At 42.1% G+C, this 17,881-nt stretch overlaps 1 protein-coding gene across 1 annotated transcript; it reads right to left on the bottom strand.

The window, feature by feature from the left end:
* Positions 1–1,103: 1,103 nt before the first annotated feature.
* Positions 1,104–17,534, bottom strand: LOC131131412 (lysine-specific demethylase RSBN1L-like). The gene is made up of 8 exons (XM_058076106.2): positions 16,995–17,534; positions 16,604–16,714; positions 14,886–15,535; positions 3,836–3,973; positions 3,612–3,754; positions 3,360–3,527; positions 2,639–2,750; positions 1,104–2,539 (listed from the first exon to the last, which is right to left on the bottom strand). The coding sequence occupies exons 1-8, from the start codon at positions 17,485–17,487 to the stop codon at positions 1,136–1,138; spliced, it is 3,219 nt and encodes a 1,072-aa protein (XP_057932089.2). The 5' UTR covers positions 17,488–17,534; the 3' UTR covers positions 1,104–1,135.
* Positions 17,535–17,881: the final 347 nt, after the last annotated feature.

Here is a 17,881-nt window from a genome sequence, read left to right as displayed (position 1 = left end):
CCACTAACTGTAGGTGTTTGCTACATATTAATCTGTGGCCCATTAACAAACATATTTCATATTAATCGCCTAAAAAAAGATCACGATTGTAATATGTAAATTAGTTTTGCCAAAGTTATTTGACAACCATTTACATTTTTTGATCAACATTAAATAAATATTCAAGCGTCAATCTTGTTTTCACTTTTTTGCTCTGTCAGTTAAAATCTACTATTTCTGAATAGACTAATTTTAAAAACATTTGAATATGTTCTTGTTCCACTTGTGGGCATTTAGTATGTTGTTGCTGTATAATCCAATGCAATAATACTGCATCATACTAATCTTGTCATAGTTTGTTATAAGTAGGTATAAGTAGTTATAAGTAGTATAAGTAGGCAATATATTAGGATCAGATTTTGGTATGATGCAGAGCAGTTGTACATGACAGTAAATTACAATAAGATAGTATTAAGGATAAATTAAATATTGACAGCAAAAAAAAAGTAACATACATTTTTGAACCATTTATTGAGGTTCCGATCAAGAGTATAAATCACACTACCAAGTCTTAGCTTAGGAAATAAAATGTATTTACAACAAAATGTATCCACATATGTCGTCAGCCTCAAATAAAAACAAGACAGTAAATGATATAAATAAGTTCTATGGAAAATAAAACTTGTCTTACAAAAAAATATATGCAATTTCTGTATACATTTCCTCACATTGGTGCTAATAACATCTCTTTATGCTGTACAGTTTTGGTACATACAGTATCATTTACAGCTTTGTCTGAAAACAATGTGTTTTTGGAGTGTTTGCAACATCAAAAATGATTTTAGTAGAAGAATGGTGATGTGTTGTATTGTGTACAAGGAAGAAGTGTGTGTGTTTCCAGAGTGGCTCGTACCGTCAGTAGGCGCTTTCGGAGTTAAGCTAAGTAGTGCCCAGGCACTGACACGCGGGTCACATGACATCTTGATATGGCGCCTGCGTACATTCGCTAAACAAACGTGAGATGGAGCTACTTAGCCTACATTCTCGGCCTACGTTGGAATACTCGGGAGAGTTTTCCTGTTTGGAAAAAAGAAAAAAAAAGGAATGCTCGTCGTTAGCGTAGCAAAGCTTGGGCAAAAAGAAAAAAAGACGACATTCATATTAGGAAGTCTTTGTGTGTCTTTAAGGATGTCTTGAGTGAGTGCTGTTGTGTCTGGGGATCTTGAAGGGGCGGAGCAGCCTTTACTTTGGCTCCTTTAAAGGGAATCAGTGTCCGGCTGTCGGCGGCCTTCACCGAGGCCGCACCCCCGTGGTGGTGGTGATGATGGTGATGGTGGTGGTGATGCGTCTTGAAGGAGAGTGCCACAGTCTGGTGGGCCTCCATGGGCTTAAATAGGTCAAAGGTGATAAGTGTCCGTGGGGCCGGCTTGTGCTCGGCAGGGGCAGGGTTGGGCCGCTTCCTCTGCTCGTCCTTGCTGTCTTTTTTCCCGTCTTTCTTGACCTGAGCGTTGGCAGCGGGCTTGGGCGGTCCTGACTTGGCGTCCTCCCTGCTGATGCACTTCAGTGGCGCCCCCACCGCGCCACCGCCGTCCACCCTGTGGCCGCTCTTCTCTTTCTTGCAAAGCGATGACTTGTGTTTGTCACGCATCTCATTGCGGTCCGGCCTGGAATTGGATGTTGCCGCTCCTGCCCCCACCACCACAACCCCGGCCCCGTGCTCCTTCTCCCTCTTGGAGTGGGACTTTTCATCCCTTAGGATTTTTCCGCCCTCATCTTTCCTCGCCGCCATTCCACCATCCATCTTTGATTTCTCTTTCTCCCTGTCCCGCTCCTTCCCTTTGTGCTTCCTGTCCCGCTCCTTGTCTTTACTCCTGTCCTTCCTCTCCTCCTTCTCCCACCTTCCTTTGTCCTTCTTGATGTTGCCACTGACGTCACCGTCTTTGGGACTTTTCTGTGTCATCTTTTGCTGCCTCTCTTCCTCATTGTTGTAGTTCTCCTTGATTGACAGAGGTGGCAATTTTAAGAAAGCACTTTCCCCTGCAGAGTTCTCACTGCCTTTCTGTTGGCCTTCACTTTCCTCATTCCTTTCCTCTTCCTCCTCCCGAGGCTTGGGCACCACCATTAGTGTTTCAGTATCTTCATCCTTCTCCTTCTTGATGGCCTTCATCTCTGCTGCTAACTCTTCTTCTTTACAGGGCAGTGATGGAGATTGTGAGGGAAGCTCTTCTCTCCTCTCAGCCTCTTCCTCCAGGTGCTTCATCACCGTCTGTAAGGTGTGGTCACATTCTTTCTCGTCCTTCTCCTCCTGCTCCTCTTTGATATGGAGCGCGACATCACTCGGCGCACGCTTCTCCTTTTCTTCATCCTGTTGGTCATGTTGGTGGTACTGTTTGAGTCGTATATGCCAGGCCAGACTGCAGACGGCCGACACCGTCTTGAACTGGTGGACCACTCCTCTGGGGATGAAGTAGATGTCATCGTGGTAGAGCTGGATGCGAGCGTATCGGATGCCTTCCCTCCTCAGCTGGTTCAGTTTGGCGTCATCGATCCACTGGACGCACTGGACATGGCAAAAAAAAAAAATCCATACATTAAAGAAGTAACAACCACAATGACCAGGGAGGGCCAAAGTGTCAAACTTTGTGGGAGTGGAACCCACCTGAGACAGCGGAGGCTCGTGGAGGTCCAGCTGCAGCCTCATGACCACTTCTGGGAAATCTCCGGCGTGAAAGCACACAACGTCTTTGGTGATGCGTGCAGGTGTGTCGCTGCTGTAACACAAAGTCCCACTCAGTGTCTTTTACGTGACGACAGAATAAACAACTAGGCAGCTATGTTTTGTAGCACAGCACTACAAACGCCAGAGAGCAAAGGAAGGCATTTATAAAAGATAGATCTTTATTTGTTCTATTGCATTTTTCTTTGTTTCCCACCCAAAACAATTATTAAAATGCTATATTGTAATATATTAAAAGCTTATAAATAAGCAAGTATATTTTCCACAATGGTATTTACTATTACAATACCAATAAAAGTATATAAAATGTATAAATTTTCCACAAAAATTATGTAGATATTAAGTTAGCAATAAAAGCATAAATTTAATTTTCCACAAAGAAATTTAAATACAAAAAATTCATCAAAATATTCTAATATTTATATAAGAAATGTAACTACTATAATACAATATCAAAAGTAAAAGGTATATTTTAAAATACAGTGGAACCTCAGTTTTCGTTGTTATATTTGGTTAGACGAAATCAGAATGAAAACCACAGCAATTTTTCCAGACCAGGACACTATTTGATGAAACGGTATTAAATAGACAACACTGTATGCAAGAAATACATTATTAGCAAAAAAAAAAAAGCTGTGCTCACTCTTCTCCACAGCGTACGGCCTTCAGCACACCAACTGCCGCGGTTGTCTGTCTCTCAAAGCCCTGACCAATGTGATCGGCGTGAGCTCTCGTTCGATCCTCAAACAGCATCTCCCTCGGCTCGCTGGCTCTGGGCAGGTACTGCAGGTTCTTGATCTCGTTTGTGGACCTGCCGTGGTAGAATTCTGATCTCTGAGCTCTTGTATGGAATTTCGTCAATGAGTGTAATTGCATGCTCAGAAAGCGAACACACCTTTTCCTCTTGAAGGGGGATTTAGGCATGTCTGCCATGGGGATCATCTGCTCACCAGGTCGAACCCACATGATGGGGCCGTCGTCGCTATCTGTGGGGCTCTGAAGTCTCAGACTGGAGAAGGTTCCCCAGGGTAAAGTCCGCTGCAGAAACGACACGTGAGGAATTAACTCATTAATTATTGGTATATATAGTGGTTCATGTTCATGGATGGATGTTAGTACCTCCAGAAATGGAGATTCCTCCAACATGTTGATGAACTCAGGGAAGTAGTCGCCAACCTCTTCATCCACTGCTCCAACTAGACTGACTTGCCGCATGGCCCCAGCCCGGTATGTTCCCTGGGAGTATGTCCGCTTCACCTGCAGCAGAGGACATACCACACATGTAAGCAGGCAGGCAGTTATGGAAATACAATACATACACATTGTGTATTTCTTATTTTTCTGGTATTTCTGTCCCACTCAAATGTTTCAGATCAAACAAATGTAGATATTGGTCAATAACACAACTGAACACAAAATGCAGTTTTTAAGTGAAACATTTTATTATTAAGGTAGTGTGAAAAGTGATTGTCCCCCGTACAGTGAGAGTAAACAGTATTTGATCCCTTGCTGATTTTGCTATTAAAAGACATGATCATATATAGAGTGGCTGGCCTCACCCTAAGAGACAGGGTAAGGTCAGAGCACAGCCGCTGCGCCTTCAGAGTAGAGCCAGTTGAGGTGGCTTGGGCATCTAGTCCCCGGTGAGGTGTTGCATGCCCACCTAGGAGGAGGCTTGTGGCAGACCTAGGACACGCTGGAGGGATTATGTCTCACAGCTGGCCTGGGAACGCCTTGCTGTCTTCCCGGTGGAAATGTAAGGGGTGGCCGGGGACCAGGAAGTGTGGACTTCCCTAGTGAGTCTGCTCCCCCCCGTCACCCGGACAAGCGGAAGAAAATCAGTGTGTGAAAGACCAAAAAACCCCAAAACTTCTCAATTTATGTGTAAACAGCAAATGTGGGGAAAAAAACTTTTTAGTACAAAAAATATACAAGTAAATGTATTTTATTTTTTTAAAGGCATCTGACACTCATTTGGAAAACAATGTCATATCTATCAAGTAGATTCTACAAATTAATTAAGTAGAAACATAAACATTTCGTATTACTTTAATGTCATTCTTATCTTCAATAATTAGGGAGGAATAATACATAATTTTAGTAGCCATCATTTCACTCATCGTAAGATGAACACCCTGTTGTTGTCCAGGAAGATGACTTTAACCTTCAGTTGCAGAGCAGGTTATATATAGCTTTTGATGCACTTGAGGTCTCTGGACTTCAGACCAGACTTTGGCAGGTTAAACCAGTTTTGTAAGCCTCAGAGCATATAGTATTTGGTGTTGCAACTAATTCCATCTGTCGGAATGCCTTTGTACTTCTGTAGAGCCGTTTTGGATGCTGTGTCCATCACTTATTTTTGTTTGCCGTTGGATTATGCCTAGGGAAACCAGGCATTTGCTGAAGGTGATTTTGTACTATATGCCTCTGCTTCCATCTTTGTAGTAGAACACAGTCTATCCTGTTTTCACATTCGGCTAACAGGTCTTGACTTTTTCCTGGTATGTGTTGGCTAGGTTTTCCTCAGATGGGACAGTCAGCTCAACTACAAGTTTCTTAGTTGACTTTGAGTAGATATCAGGCCTATCGAGCATTGATTGACCGGTTCTGACATTCAGATTCTCCCTGAACCAGGAGAATTTTTAACTTCCGGTGCCTACGTTCGTTTGTGTTCATCCATTTCAACCAACGACAGTGTGCAGCAGCACTTCGCTAGTTTAAATTGTGCAAAAAAAATGAGGACTTTGTCTAAGTTTGACACGCTACGCCTGACTTTTCACCCCGTTTTTTTCCTTTCAATCAATCAAGTAAGCAAACCAATAAATGATGTGGCTCTTATGCCAGAATTGAAGCAGCAAACAAATGATACTTTATACCAGGGGTCTCAAACTCGTGGCCCGTGGGCCAAATGCGGCCCGCAGGATGCTAGTTTGAGGCCCCCGCCTTAATATGAAAGTTTAATGTTAGTGCGGCCCACAAGAGTTTGATATGGATGCTGTATGGTTTCATGTACCCAGAAATAACAGCTTAAAGCTGCGTGCACACTGGACACAATTGACACGATTTTGCCCCACTAGCGAGCCCGCTTGTTTTGCATTTTCTCTCATCATCCATGACTGAGATCAAAGCACTGAAAAGTGTAGGGTAAAGCAGAAGCAAAATCATTGAAGACAGTTTCTTTATTATTATTTTTTCTGGTTTATAACAAATGACTTTTTTTTTTTTTTTTTGAAAACCTGATGCGGCCCAACCTCACCCAGTTCCAGTGGCCCCAGCCTCGCCCAGACCCTAGCTCCAGTGGCTCCCCGGTAAATTGAGTTTGAGACCCCTGCTTTATACTGTGAATACGGTGGCAACTTCAACTATCCAGCGAACTAATGCTGTGTACTTTATCTGACGTTAATGCTAGCTATAGCCAGGAAGTTGACCAGACCGTTGGTTACGGTAGTCACTTTACTTGTTTATCATGGTGAAGTTAGTTGTTGGATGTTGGATATTCATCTCCGTCGCTGTTAATTTCTAGTTGGCAGTTGGATATATGGCTCCCTAGCAACAGTGATAGCGCTGTTGTTGTGTAGATCCCACTCATATTCGAGACAGTCAATAAAATACTATTGAATTGAAGAGTTTTTTTTCAGCGATAGTCTAAATCAAACCATTGACTTCCTCCATGCAGTTGAGTAGGAACCAACATGGTTACGTACATATGGCTGTGGTAGTACTAGGTTCCAGTACATTGTGCTGTCTACTTGTGTTCTGTGGCCAATAGGTACAAAAGTTCAGGATGTACAGCAGAGTGCCATTTTGGTGGATGCACAGTTGGCACAGGCCTACATTGGTCTTGCCACATAGTATTAGGTTTGAAGGTGATGGAAGCTGATCATGGATGGCATTGTTCTGGAATGACAACAGTTTGGTTGTCCACACAGAGAAGCCATGATGTGTCAGATTACCTGACAGACTCCTCCCATCTTAGTCATAGTCCTTGTTTTCGCACAGTCAAAGGTAGACTAGCATGTCTTCTTCATTCACTTCATTGTCAAGATTGGTGAGAGATTTCCTGCGCTCTGACTTAGGTAAATGATCGGTTTCTGTTTTTTTCCTAAATCCAAGGCCTGCTTGGTCAGTCTGACTGCCACATTTCTTTCTTTCAACAAACATGCAAGTCATCTTATATTACGATGGTAATGAGGCCATTCAAGGTTTCTGGTGTCAGCTGTTTTCAGTAGGTTGGCCATCCATCTGATGCAGTCATCTTTCAATTCTTTCCAAGGAGTCTGATTGGCTGACTATGGATACATGCAATCTGTTGTCCATTCATTTTTAGATGATGATTTCTTTAAGAGCTGTATACTGTCTCTGTGACCTTGACACCACTTTCTTCATTGCTTGGGATTAGCATTTTGCTGGTTTTGCCTTCATACAAAACCTCTGGGCTACAGTTCCATATTCATTCTGAAAGTCTCGCCGAGTGGTTACACTTGGCTTGCCATTCTAGTATTTCCGAAAGGGCATCTGTGTGTTCAACACATCCTGGTGTAACAATCACACATTGTCCTAGCTACAACGCACTGTAAGCAGGCCGCGGGAGGACCAAATATCAGCTGGGAGAAAAATACACAAACATGATAATCCCTCCCAGACGGACGTATTAACCCTCCACCACCCACCAACAACAAGCGAAATGTAACAAAACTGCTCAAACCATGCAGGGCCAAAAGAGCCAGTTTGAAGTGAAAGCCGAAGTTCTGCTCACAAACATAAGCATCCACTTGGTGCTGGGTAATGGAAAATATATATTTAAGGTTCTAATTCATAAGTTTTCACTGTAGAACGGGTGGGCAAACTACGGCCCGGCTTTCTTTCCACAGTATTTCATTTAAACTTAACATACAACCTGGCATCATGGCTTCAGCCAACCTTCTGATGGTTTAAGTAGCCGTTTTATCAATTTTGTTATTTGATGTAGTCTGCTGTTTACAAAGTGCTCCTGGAAAAAAAGGGACACAAGCAGATGTAGCAGATTGCATGACACTTGTTACTGTTACGCGTAAAATATATAGTCTGGCCCCCCGTCAATTTTGTTAAATCAATACGGTCAAAAAGTTTGCCCACCCCTGCTGTAGAATAAACACCAACAGCCATGTATCCCAGGTTGGGGTTATAACGTCACTCCTTTCTCGGCCAAAGTGTGCAGCACCTCCCAAGCTATCACCCCGGGGGTTCAAAATGATCATGAAAACAGTGACCAAAAATCGCAGAACCACACGGTGGGACTCATTGAATGACCCACAGAGAGCTGGGAATAAAGTAACAAAGGCTACCATCAGTAACTTAGCCACCATGTACTCAAATCCTACAGTGCCAGATGTGTCCCCCTGCTTAAGCCAGTACATGTCCAGGCTCGTCTGATGTCCTGGAGTGGCCTAGCCAGTCTCCAGATCTCAACCCCATAGAAACTCTTAGGAGGGAGTTGAAAGTGTTGCCCAGCGATAGCGCCAAAACATCACTGCTCTAGAGGAGATCTGCATAGAGGAATGGGGAAAAAATGTGTGTAAAAGTGTGTAAAAAAAGTGTGAAGACTTGCATAAAACCTTTGACTTCTGTCATTATAAAGTATTGAGATGAAGTTTTCTTATTGACCAAATACTTATTTTCCACAATAATTTGCAAATACATTTCTTTACAAATCAGATAGTGATTTTCTGGATATTTTTCCCCAAATTTTGTCTCCCATAGTGGAGGTACACCTATGATGAAAGTGGGGACCGCTGTCATCTATTAAGTGGGAGAACTTGCACAATTGGTGGCTGACTAAATACTTTTGCACCACTGTAAATACTGAAATAAATACAGAGAGATGATGATATACTGTATGATATAAACAACCTGCAAAAGTTATTACACATGACAAAACAGTTTTCTTCTAGCTGAGTATCAGATATGTGCTTATACATCACTGCTCAATTATGGAACTATATGGCTCAGTTATTTTTATATGCTGCAACTTAAATGATGAATGAGAAATGATATCAGCTCCAATTCATTACTTATATATGGTGGAGATAGTGACTTCCTAAAAAGAGAAGACACAACCTCTCTCTCTCTCTTCAGCCACACATGCACACATTTCCAGCCGAAAATTTTTATAGCCTAAGCTTGCATTCAAACTGCAGTGAGTGTTTGAGGACCAAGCAGGAGGAGGTTGGGAAAACTGCTGACACATGTTGAGGCGAGGGGGCGGGGGGTGAAGAAACAACATTTCAGAATGGCTGCTAAAGCTGGAACTGATGATGAGAATGATGCGAGAATGAAGTAACCTGCAGTATTTAACTGAGGAAGAAAATGCAACAATGCTATGAGGCAGGATAAACACTAATCAGACACTTCATTAAGTGTACTAGAGAGATTAAACGGGACAAGACAACTTCTCGCTCCGAATAAACCTGTCTCACAATAATAAAATGAATCACTTGATAAATGATTTCGTTTTACCAGCTTCCGTACACTGCCTTGGACACGAGTCTGTTTTCAATGTCTCTCGCCTTGAACACACTGGTAGTCCCGCAAAGCACATTACACATTATTGATGCTAAAATGCTAAAGCGACTTACCATTGAGAGACGTCTTGAAGTAACCTTGTCTTGAGACACTTCGGGCTGTACACATCGGATTTGGGATCCAACATGGCTGTATGTTAAATGCAGACATTTTAAAAAGATAAATCGCCGTTTATCAACTCCTCCAAAGTTAACGTCGCAAACCGTGCAATATTAAGGGTTCTAAATGCAATATACTAAGTTCTATGTGAAGTATTTCCATGATGCCTCATATTAACTCACTTTAAAATCCATATTATCTGCATACTGTATTTGTATATAACTCTGGGAAAAACTGTTGATTTTTGTTAATACTTTGGTTGTTTATATTTCTATATTGTGTATTTTGTACTGCTTAACTGATTCTGTACTCTTGCTGCTGTGCAATGCAAATTTCCCCACTGAGGGACGAATAAAGGCATATCTTATCTTATACTGGAACTCTTTCTATGCACTCGGCAGCGTGACCAACCATAGCAGAGTGGGCATGCCTGGAGGCGGGGTGGAAAGGTTTGGGTGGAATACATTAAAACAAACAGTTTTTGCGGGAACCACAAAATCCAAAGAAATAGAGCTGAATAGGTGCAGATTCTGGAATAACTCGAAGGCTTTCTGTGCTGTTTATCGTGTGTAGCTGCTCTATAGGAGTCCACAACTCAATACAAAGGGCAATACGAAAATGAGCAAGGTGATGGTTAAGGTGGTTACAGTGATAATGCACATTACATTACACTATGACACACACATAGAAGACTTTTTCACACCAGTAAGTGGACTATAAAACATATCTAGCGCCTCACCACAACATGGAAACTGCTTCCCCTCTGCAAAGTTTTGTAGTGACAGATTTAGTATGCTTTAATACAACCCTCTGTCTGTCTCTCTCTATACCTGTCAATTTTGCGCAATCCAACTAATGAACTACCCAACAGCCACCACAACATAAAGCTCTCACATTGCTCGCCTAATAACGCTTGCACCATCAATTGTTATTATTGTGCCTGTAGTTACTATACAACACATGAAAGCACTTAAACAGCACAAAAACAAATGTTTGTATCCATTAGTTCCTTCAGACCAGCATATGTTGTCCAAGTGTAGCCGCTGTTCTCAACTCCTCAGGAAGGCAGCCAAGAATGTTATCACTCAGAGCTACTTTGCCAAAAATCGATCAACATTAATCTCTAAGTAAGAATATATGCTAATAATCATCAAATCTGGAAGCTACCGTGTGCCTCTTGCTGGTACACAGACAAGTAATGTGACTAGAAAGCACTCCATGAGGGAAACGTTGGAATATGTTCTTCCCTGCAAGGGGTCCCTGGATGGAATAATTTTAGGTTAGCGTGACCTAAATGGATCCCTCTCGCAGCTCGCCACTGTATGGGAGGCACATTTTATGACTGCTGCTGCTGCTGCTAGACGGGAATATAATTTTAAGTGCAGTCGCATCAAGCCCTGCACAGTGAAGTCCAGTGTGCGTATAATTAGACAGTTCTTAATATATCAAGAAAGTGCTGGTGTGTAATTTACATTCTTGCTACTTGGATGCTTTTGCACGTCGTAAAAGCAGACGTCTGCAGAACCAACACACAAAATCCAAAATGAGCGGCACTGATTTGTTTAACAGCTCTAACTTTCTCGAAGTTAACAAAATAACCAAAACTAGGGATGTTCTGCTCAATCGGCCACCAATTGGTATCGGCTGATCTCTGTGAAAAATTGGTATATGGTGATAAATGCTTTCAATGGTGCTCCCAAAAACCTGTGGCTCGTATTATTGTAGCCTGTAGCAATCCCTGCGTGTAGTGTAGTGTCCTAACATCTTTGGTGACATCCTCCTCCCACTTTCCTTCACGCACAGGCGTGCCACAACAAAAAACAAAAACAAATGTCTTCCATGTGGCACTTACATGCCAACACATGCCACGAAAACTATCTTGCGGTGGTTGCATGTTAAAAAGCTTTAAATACTTATAAATGTTGTTAGAATGCTGTATTATTGTGTTCAACATTGCCAAAGATAATGAAGTTTGCACATTTGGATGTGCAATTGGAATAGATGCAGATTCTGGAAGATCTACAAAGCTTTCTGTGCGGGTTGTGTGTATATAGCTCCTCTATGGGAGTCCACAACTCAATACAAATGGCCAAAAAATGAGCATAATAGGTCCCAATTCATACAACATTTGAAAAACTAAAACTTGATGGGAGGATGGTGAGTTTAAGGTCAAACGGCAGCTAACACAGCCAAAACACTGGACAACACTCGCCTGTATGTGCATACCAGTCAGAAACTCAAAGTAATTAAATTCATCAGACGAGATGATCAGCCTGTGTGTAAACAATGTGGTATATAGCACCAAATTTACAATCATTCATAGTAAGGGTGCCAGATTCAGACCAAAAGTCAACTAAAAACAGCAGCACTTTAACTATTATAGCCTGTCTGTACTAAATAGTCAAATGATCGTTTTAACTACAGCAAAGCATGCTGGGAAATGCATAATCTGCCCATTCCACAGCTGTAAACTAAAAATACTGTAGCTTTTGCCTGGAAATTGCAAGAATGAAGAAGAGGTGGTCGATCAACGATCACTTTATTGAAACAAACAACCACGCAAAACAACCATAGCTGTATAACGGAAGGTAGAAATTTCAAGCAGGAATGAATGGACACAAACAAATGCACAGGGTAGGGTTGGGAGTTATGTTTTATGTACCAGCATAGATTCTTCCAATGATAAGAAAATTACTCATACCGGTAGAAATGTTAAAACGTAAACACGCTGAGTTGAAGACATTGCGCCGCGGCGAATATACGAGATGAATGAAATGTCATCGCGAGGAGAAGGAACGTTCGCGTGTGGTAGTATTTACTCAGATCACTTAATCGTGGTACAAAATCATTACAAACACTGAACATACCCCTCCCGACCTACACAGGTTGAATTGGCGATAAACGCCAGCAAAAGTTGGCTGAATCTCCTCTTCCAGGATGTGAATTGAGCTAACTGGGTTAGCTTGTGTGCGCAACTCGTGCTCTGAGTACATTTTCACCAGGTTGTATTTTACGGCTTTAATGTAAGGAAGGTTTCACAGTGCCAGGTGACGAAGTGGAATAAAATACGAGAAGCACGTTCATTTTTTAACATTGCTCGTCTTAGCCGTAAATAACCATTCACACAAATACACATTCTCCATGCATACTTTCTTCACCGTCTTTCAAAATAAGAGCGCAGTTTTGCGCGTAAAAACTGCGTAAACAAAACAAGAGTGTCATAAAAAAGGCATTACAGTTGGATGAAGGCTAAATAGCATGGTGTACAGAGGCTACCCATTATTCCCATTAGAAAAGTTAGCCACTTTCTTACCAATAAATAAATGTGCTTGACAATTTGAGACAAGTTTATTTCATTATATGCCTTAAGGTTTGTAGTTTTTTTTTTTATATACAAGACTCTGCTGAATTTAAATTGTATATCATTTTTACCATTGTATCGTAATACATCCCAAAAATATTTTGATATATGCTAAGGTCCATAATCGCCCAACCCTACTCAAGCGTCGTCTCTATTTTCTGTGCATTCTCTAGATATAAAAACAGCTATAGAGAGGCAGCTAAGAATGCACATGCTGGGAACTATTCCACCTACAGAGCTTTTTTTAAAAACAACCAATAACGCTCCATTCATATCATGTGACCTGCATATTAACCAAACTACAGTGACATTATTATTATGATTGTTAAACATGTGTTGCGCTGAGGAACTACATGACACCTTGTCACACCACAGCAGCTAGTGGCAGCTACACCACACACACTCACTCGCAAACTTTAGGCCACTATCGAAAGGCAACATTACAATTTGGAGTTGCCACCACTGCTGCTGTGTTTTTAAGTTTGGAAAAGTTAGCGCTAGGTGTAGTGTTCGTTCATATCTTGCTTTGAGAAATCAATGTGCCCAGGAAGGAAGTTCCAGTAATGCATAAAATGACCAAAATATGACGAAATACAGTATTACATTGTGGGTGAAGTGCAGTTTCAAACCCGTCTTGGGTCTTACTCACCAGAGACAGGCCTCGCACGTTTGTGTTATAGCTAATGACGTTTGTCCCGTGAGAGTTTCCTTTCTAACATTGCTTCAAATGCCCAATGAAGTTGGTCGAATTGAAGTTCCCCAATTCAGAGCAGTTTTACCTTTCAAATAGATGACGTGACTCCTGATCCTTTCTTATTTATTAGCGTGCTTGCACACACTGTTGGTGTGATCACATGGACTCTATGCAGTCACTGAGTCTCTTCTCAGGAAATGAGTTGTGGTAGAAGGTGTGTACCCCACTTGGCATTCTCAAATTGTTTAGGACAGGGTTTTTCAAAATGTTTCCCAGTGGGTCTCCCCTCAGAGGATATAGTGCAATATTGCTGGAGGTATGGCTCACCTACTCCCCGAAAAATGTTTTCCCGGAGCCTAATTTGTGGGGTTTTCTTCTTACGCCACAGTTTACTCTCACTGTATGAACTTTGTTGTTTTTCTTTGTTTTCTTCAAGCTGCCTTTCTTCTTACGCCACCTTTTGAAGTCCTCTGGCACCTTCCATGGGAGGCGGCCAGAGTCATACTTTAAAAAAACTGCTTTAGGAGGCTGCGCAAGAAATCTCAAAATATGTCTATTACAAAATGTGCCTGTTATTATACTCCCGACTCCATAATACCATACTTTTTCCCGACTCTAAATAGATGTGTATCGTTGAAGCAGCAACAATTATTTGAATTGAAGATTAAGCGATTATCCAATTATCAACTATTTTAGTATTCCATTAATCGTGTTTTGATTTAAAAATGTAAATGTCCTATGCTTTTGACTTGAATTTTGATCACAGATTATTTTTTTAATTTCCTTAGTCGTCTGTTAATGCAGACCTATTATGTTTTCAGCAAAACACAACTCAGCACAAATCAGCTTTGACTTTGGAAAACAGACATATTTTTTACCTGTAGGGCCGAACCAAATACTCATTCAGAGATAAGACGATATGATGCAGATTAATAGTTGCAGCCTGAGTATTGCATAACTAAATGATAATTAATATAAATAATAGTTTGTTTTCATTATTCTAAATATGTATGCCATTATGTCAAAATGTAATTTCCCGGTCATTATAGCGAGGTAATGTTGCTCATACAAAGGGTTGGTAAGAGCTGGCCATTCAACTACTGTATAGTTTACTATTTGTTTTTATGTTGCTCTTTGTTTTTCCTGTATTTTTCATCCCTTTCCTCTTGTATTTCGCCTTTTTGGAATGCAGAAGATTAATTGGATTTATATTGTTTTCTATGGGAATTTTTTCCCCGTTTTTCAAGTGTTTCGGTTTTGGGTGGACCCTTTGGAACGGATTAATACCATAAACTGAGGTATAACTATGTATAGTTTTCTGTACCAAACTGAAGTGTAGTCATCAGAAAAGAGTGGGACACCTATCATCAAAGCACAAAGTCACTCGTCCATGTTGTGCTTTATGATACAGTGTATATTCCATATTGGAACAAAGCAACGGTTCATGTCCTCACCTGAGAGTGGAAGTTAGCCATGGTTGTCGTCTCTATGTCCTTCTTCCCGAGCACCTCCATCTTCACCGGAGCGTTGGGGAACTTGTAGGAGAAGTAGTCTAGGAAGTCTGGGAGGTAGGACGCCGCTCCATGGATTATGCCCATGACAAAGGATGCCGCCTGGGCCTCGTCCTCGCTGAACGACAGTGTGACAAACTCCTGGGCAAAACGGTGCATCTCCGCTGCAGACAGGCCCGAGAGCTGTTCATTGTAGGCGTGTGCCACTGATGCACCTCCGTTGGCCTGCATCTCGATGTGGATTAGGTGGCCAAACTCCAGACCAGGAAGACCAGGCGCAGGGGTGCAATGCAGCGGGGAACTGTAGCCCATTCGGTCTCTAACGATAGAAGCAGGGTCCTGGTAGTGTGTGGTGTTATGCAGACCCATGCTGCCGATTCCGCTGCCGCTGTTCCCGTTAATTCTACTGAGGAACTCCGACAGACCCAGAGACACTCCCGAATAAACAGTCTGGGATGAGCGGTGGTACATTTTGGCGCGGACGTGTCTCTCTTTAGCTCGTTCACCATCTTTGTGCTTCTTTTTCTTCTTCTTTTTGAGCTTCTTCAGTAGGAGGTCTTCTTGGGTGGTGGCTTTGGGCTTCTCCTTACACTCTGCCATGGAGGAAAAGATGAAAACATTAAACATTAGACAACATCCATCACTAATAAATTGGAGCCTCAACAAATAGTTTTGTGCTACCTAAACTTTTAACATAGAAGCTAGCAACATGACTCGCGAGAAGTCGGAGTCAATCTGAGACAAAGTTTTGATGGTTTAAGTTTTGACATGCAGCGATCCAGACAGCTAGTTTACCAATGCTGGAAAACAAACACAAGTCAACGAATTTATGACACACAACTTAACCTACCCATTGCACTGATAAATAAAAAAGGAGGGATGTTCACATACTCTGTCAATATTTTGCCTTTCATATTGTATTATCAGACATCCTTTTGGCATGTACATTCAGGTGTGTCTGATTCAGTAAAAAAGAGGAACATTTCAGCACATATATTAGACTATATGATGCTTTTACAGATATAATTTGTTAGAATTAAGATTAAACAAGTGTGCATGTATCAAATATATATAGTCTGGCCATCCTGGCCAAAAAGGTTGCCTACACCTGCTCTACCTGTTAGGTGATGGTATGCATTATAACTCCGAATTCTCACACGGTACACATTTAAAGTGAAAGACAGAGTTTGTTTGCTCAGTCATGCATTTATTCCGTAATCAATTGCAAGCGGCCACTAAAAGTCAAGTATTCCATGCAGGATCGAACATCCAGACATGTAGGGAACCTCAACAAGCCTGGGGAGTTTTCATTTACCACAGATAGATATAGCCACAAACAAAGAACGCCACATTCAATGTGTGTGTACATCCTGGAATAATGTCACTTTTACAGGACGTTCCTGAAGGTAAGATCTATGCTCTGACACAACCATTAAAAATATATATTTTTACATGATTACATTCATAAGACCTCCCCATCAGTTGTTTACTTGTTGACATGAGCTGGTATTTATTACTATTTTATTTTTATCATGTAGGCATCTAAATTTGAACTATTACACACTGTTAAACTGAGTTACTTTATATGATACATTAAAGGTGACAGCACAATTCAACATAACGTTGGTGTCTTTGATGTCACGTGAGCCTGGGTTCCTTACCTTTCAGTGGTGGGAACACTTCTCCATTCTCCTTGGAAATGTCATGTTCTGGTGGCAACTTGTGGTTTTTCCACTCTTTGCTCCTCTCCTTCTTGTCGTTGTTGCTGTGATCTAGATGAGTGGGAGAGACACAAAAAAAAGGCTTAAAAGCAAGCCTTCAACATGCATGCTGTGAAGTGATGGACAAACATTTCCACGTGTAAGACACACACACACACGTCCACGCTATACAAGCATTCAGGCCTGACACACACTGTGGCCTGCAGCACAGTACATTATGTAATATTTCAACAGATGTTCTAACCATAACAATTGAGTTTATAACGTAGAATACAATTGGCTCGGATTAGGTGTTAAAGGCTCCACTGAGCCACGAGGCCGACTTGCTTACCTCTCTGTGCCGTTTTCAAGTCGCCGTTCTCGGTCTTTGTATGGCAGCTAACGGGGCTCACTTTCTCCACAGCCGTGGCCACCGAACTGCGCTGCGCTTCGCTAGTTTTCTCCCTGTGTCGCTTCTCCTTCGGTCGCTTCTCTTTGTGCGGCGAGGCGAGGAAGTTGCTTATTTTGAAGATTTTCCGAGCAGGAGTCGCTGGGACGACAGAAGAGGAGGAGGCGGAATGGCTCGCCCTGCCCGGGCCAAAACTCGATTTCGCTGGGCTGCCACAACTCGGCTTCCCGTTGTGTTTTTCCCCTGCGCACACCTCTCCGTTCAGTTTCCGGTGCTTGGGCCGCTTCTCCTCCACACGGACCTTCTTTGGGGGCGGTGAGTAAATGTCGTTGGAAGACTGCGGTCGACTCTCCGGTGGCCGTTTAGCTAACATCTCTTTGGGGGAATTTGTTTGGCTGTTCGCTGCGAAATGCATGGAGTCCACGGACTCGGCCATCTTGGAAGTTTCTATTTTTTACGGCCAGACGTAACTGGTGCGTCAGAGCCAGTCGGAGGCGGGGCTTAATGGGCAGTTACGTAGCACGCACAGGAGGCGGGGCTTAGTGGGTAGAGGGTGGGTATGTAGTAGTGGTGTGCGATCCCGCTCGATTTGGTATCGCTCCATTGCAATTAAATGCAGGGCTGATATCGCCGATATCGATACCGATACTTTTTAAAAATAAAGTTGGACGAATCATCAATCCAAATCTGAATGAACAAAAAAAAAAAAACAACTAACTCAAGTATCGGTCTTTTTACATTGCTATAAATCAATATTGATACCAAGGTTGGAATCGATATTATTGATATTTGGCTCGATCTACACACCACTAGTACGTAGCACGTATAGG

This window comes from Doryrhamphus excisus, linkage group LG1 (assembly GCF_037039965.1).
Source record: "Doryrhamphus excisus strain RoL-2023G ecotype Guam linkage group LG1, RoL_Dexc_Guam_v1.1, whole genome shotgun sequence".
In the NCBI taxonomy this organism is placed as follows: domain Eukaryota; kingdom Metazoa; phylum Chordata; class Actinopteri; order Syngnathiformes; family Syngnathidae; genus Doryrhamphus; species Doryrhamphus excisus.
This window is presented reverse-complemented; position numbering and strand designations above follow the sequence as displayed.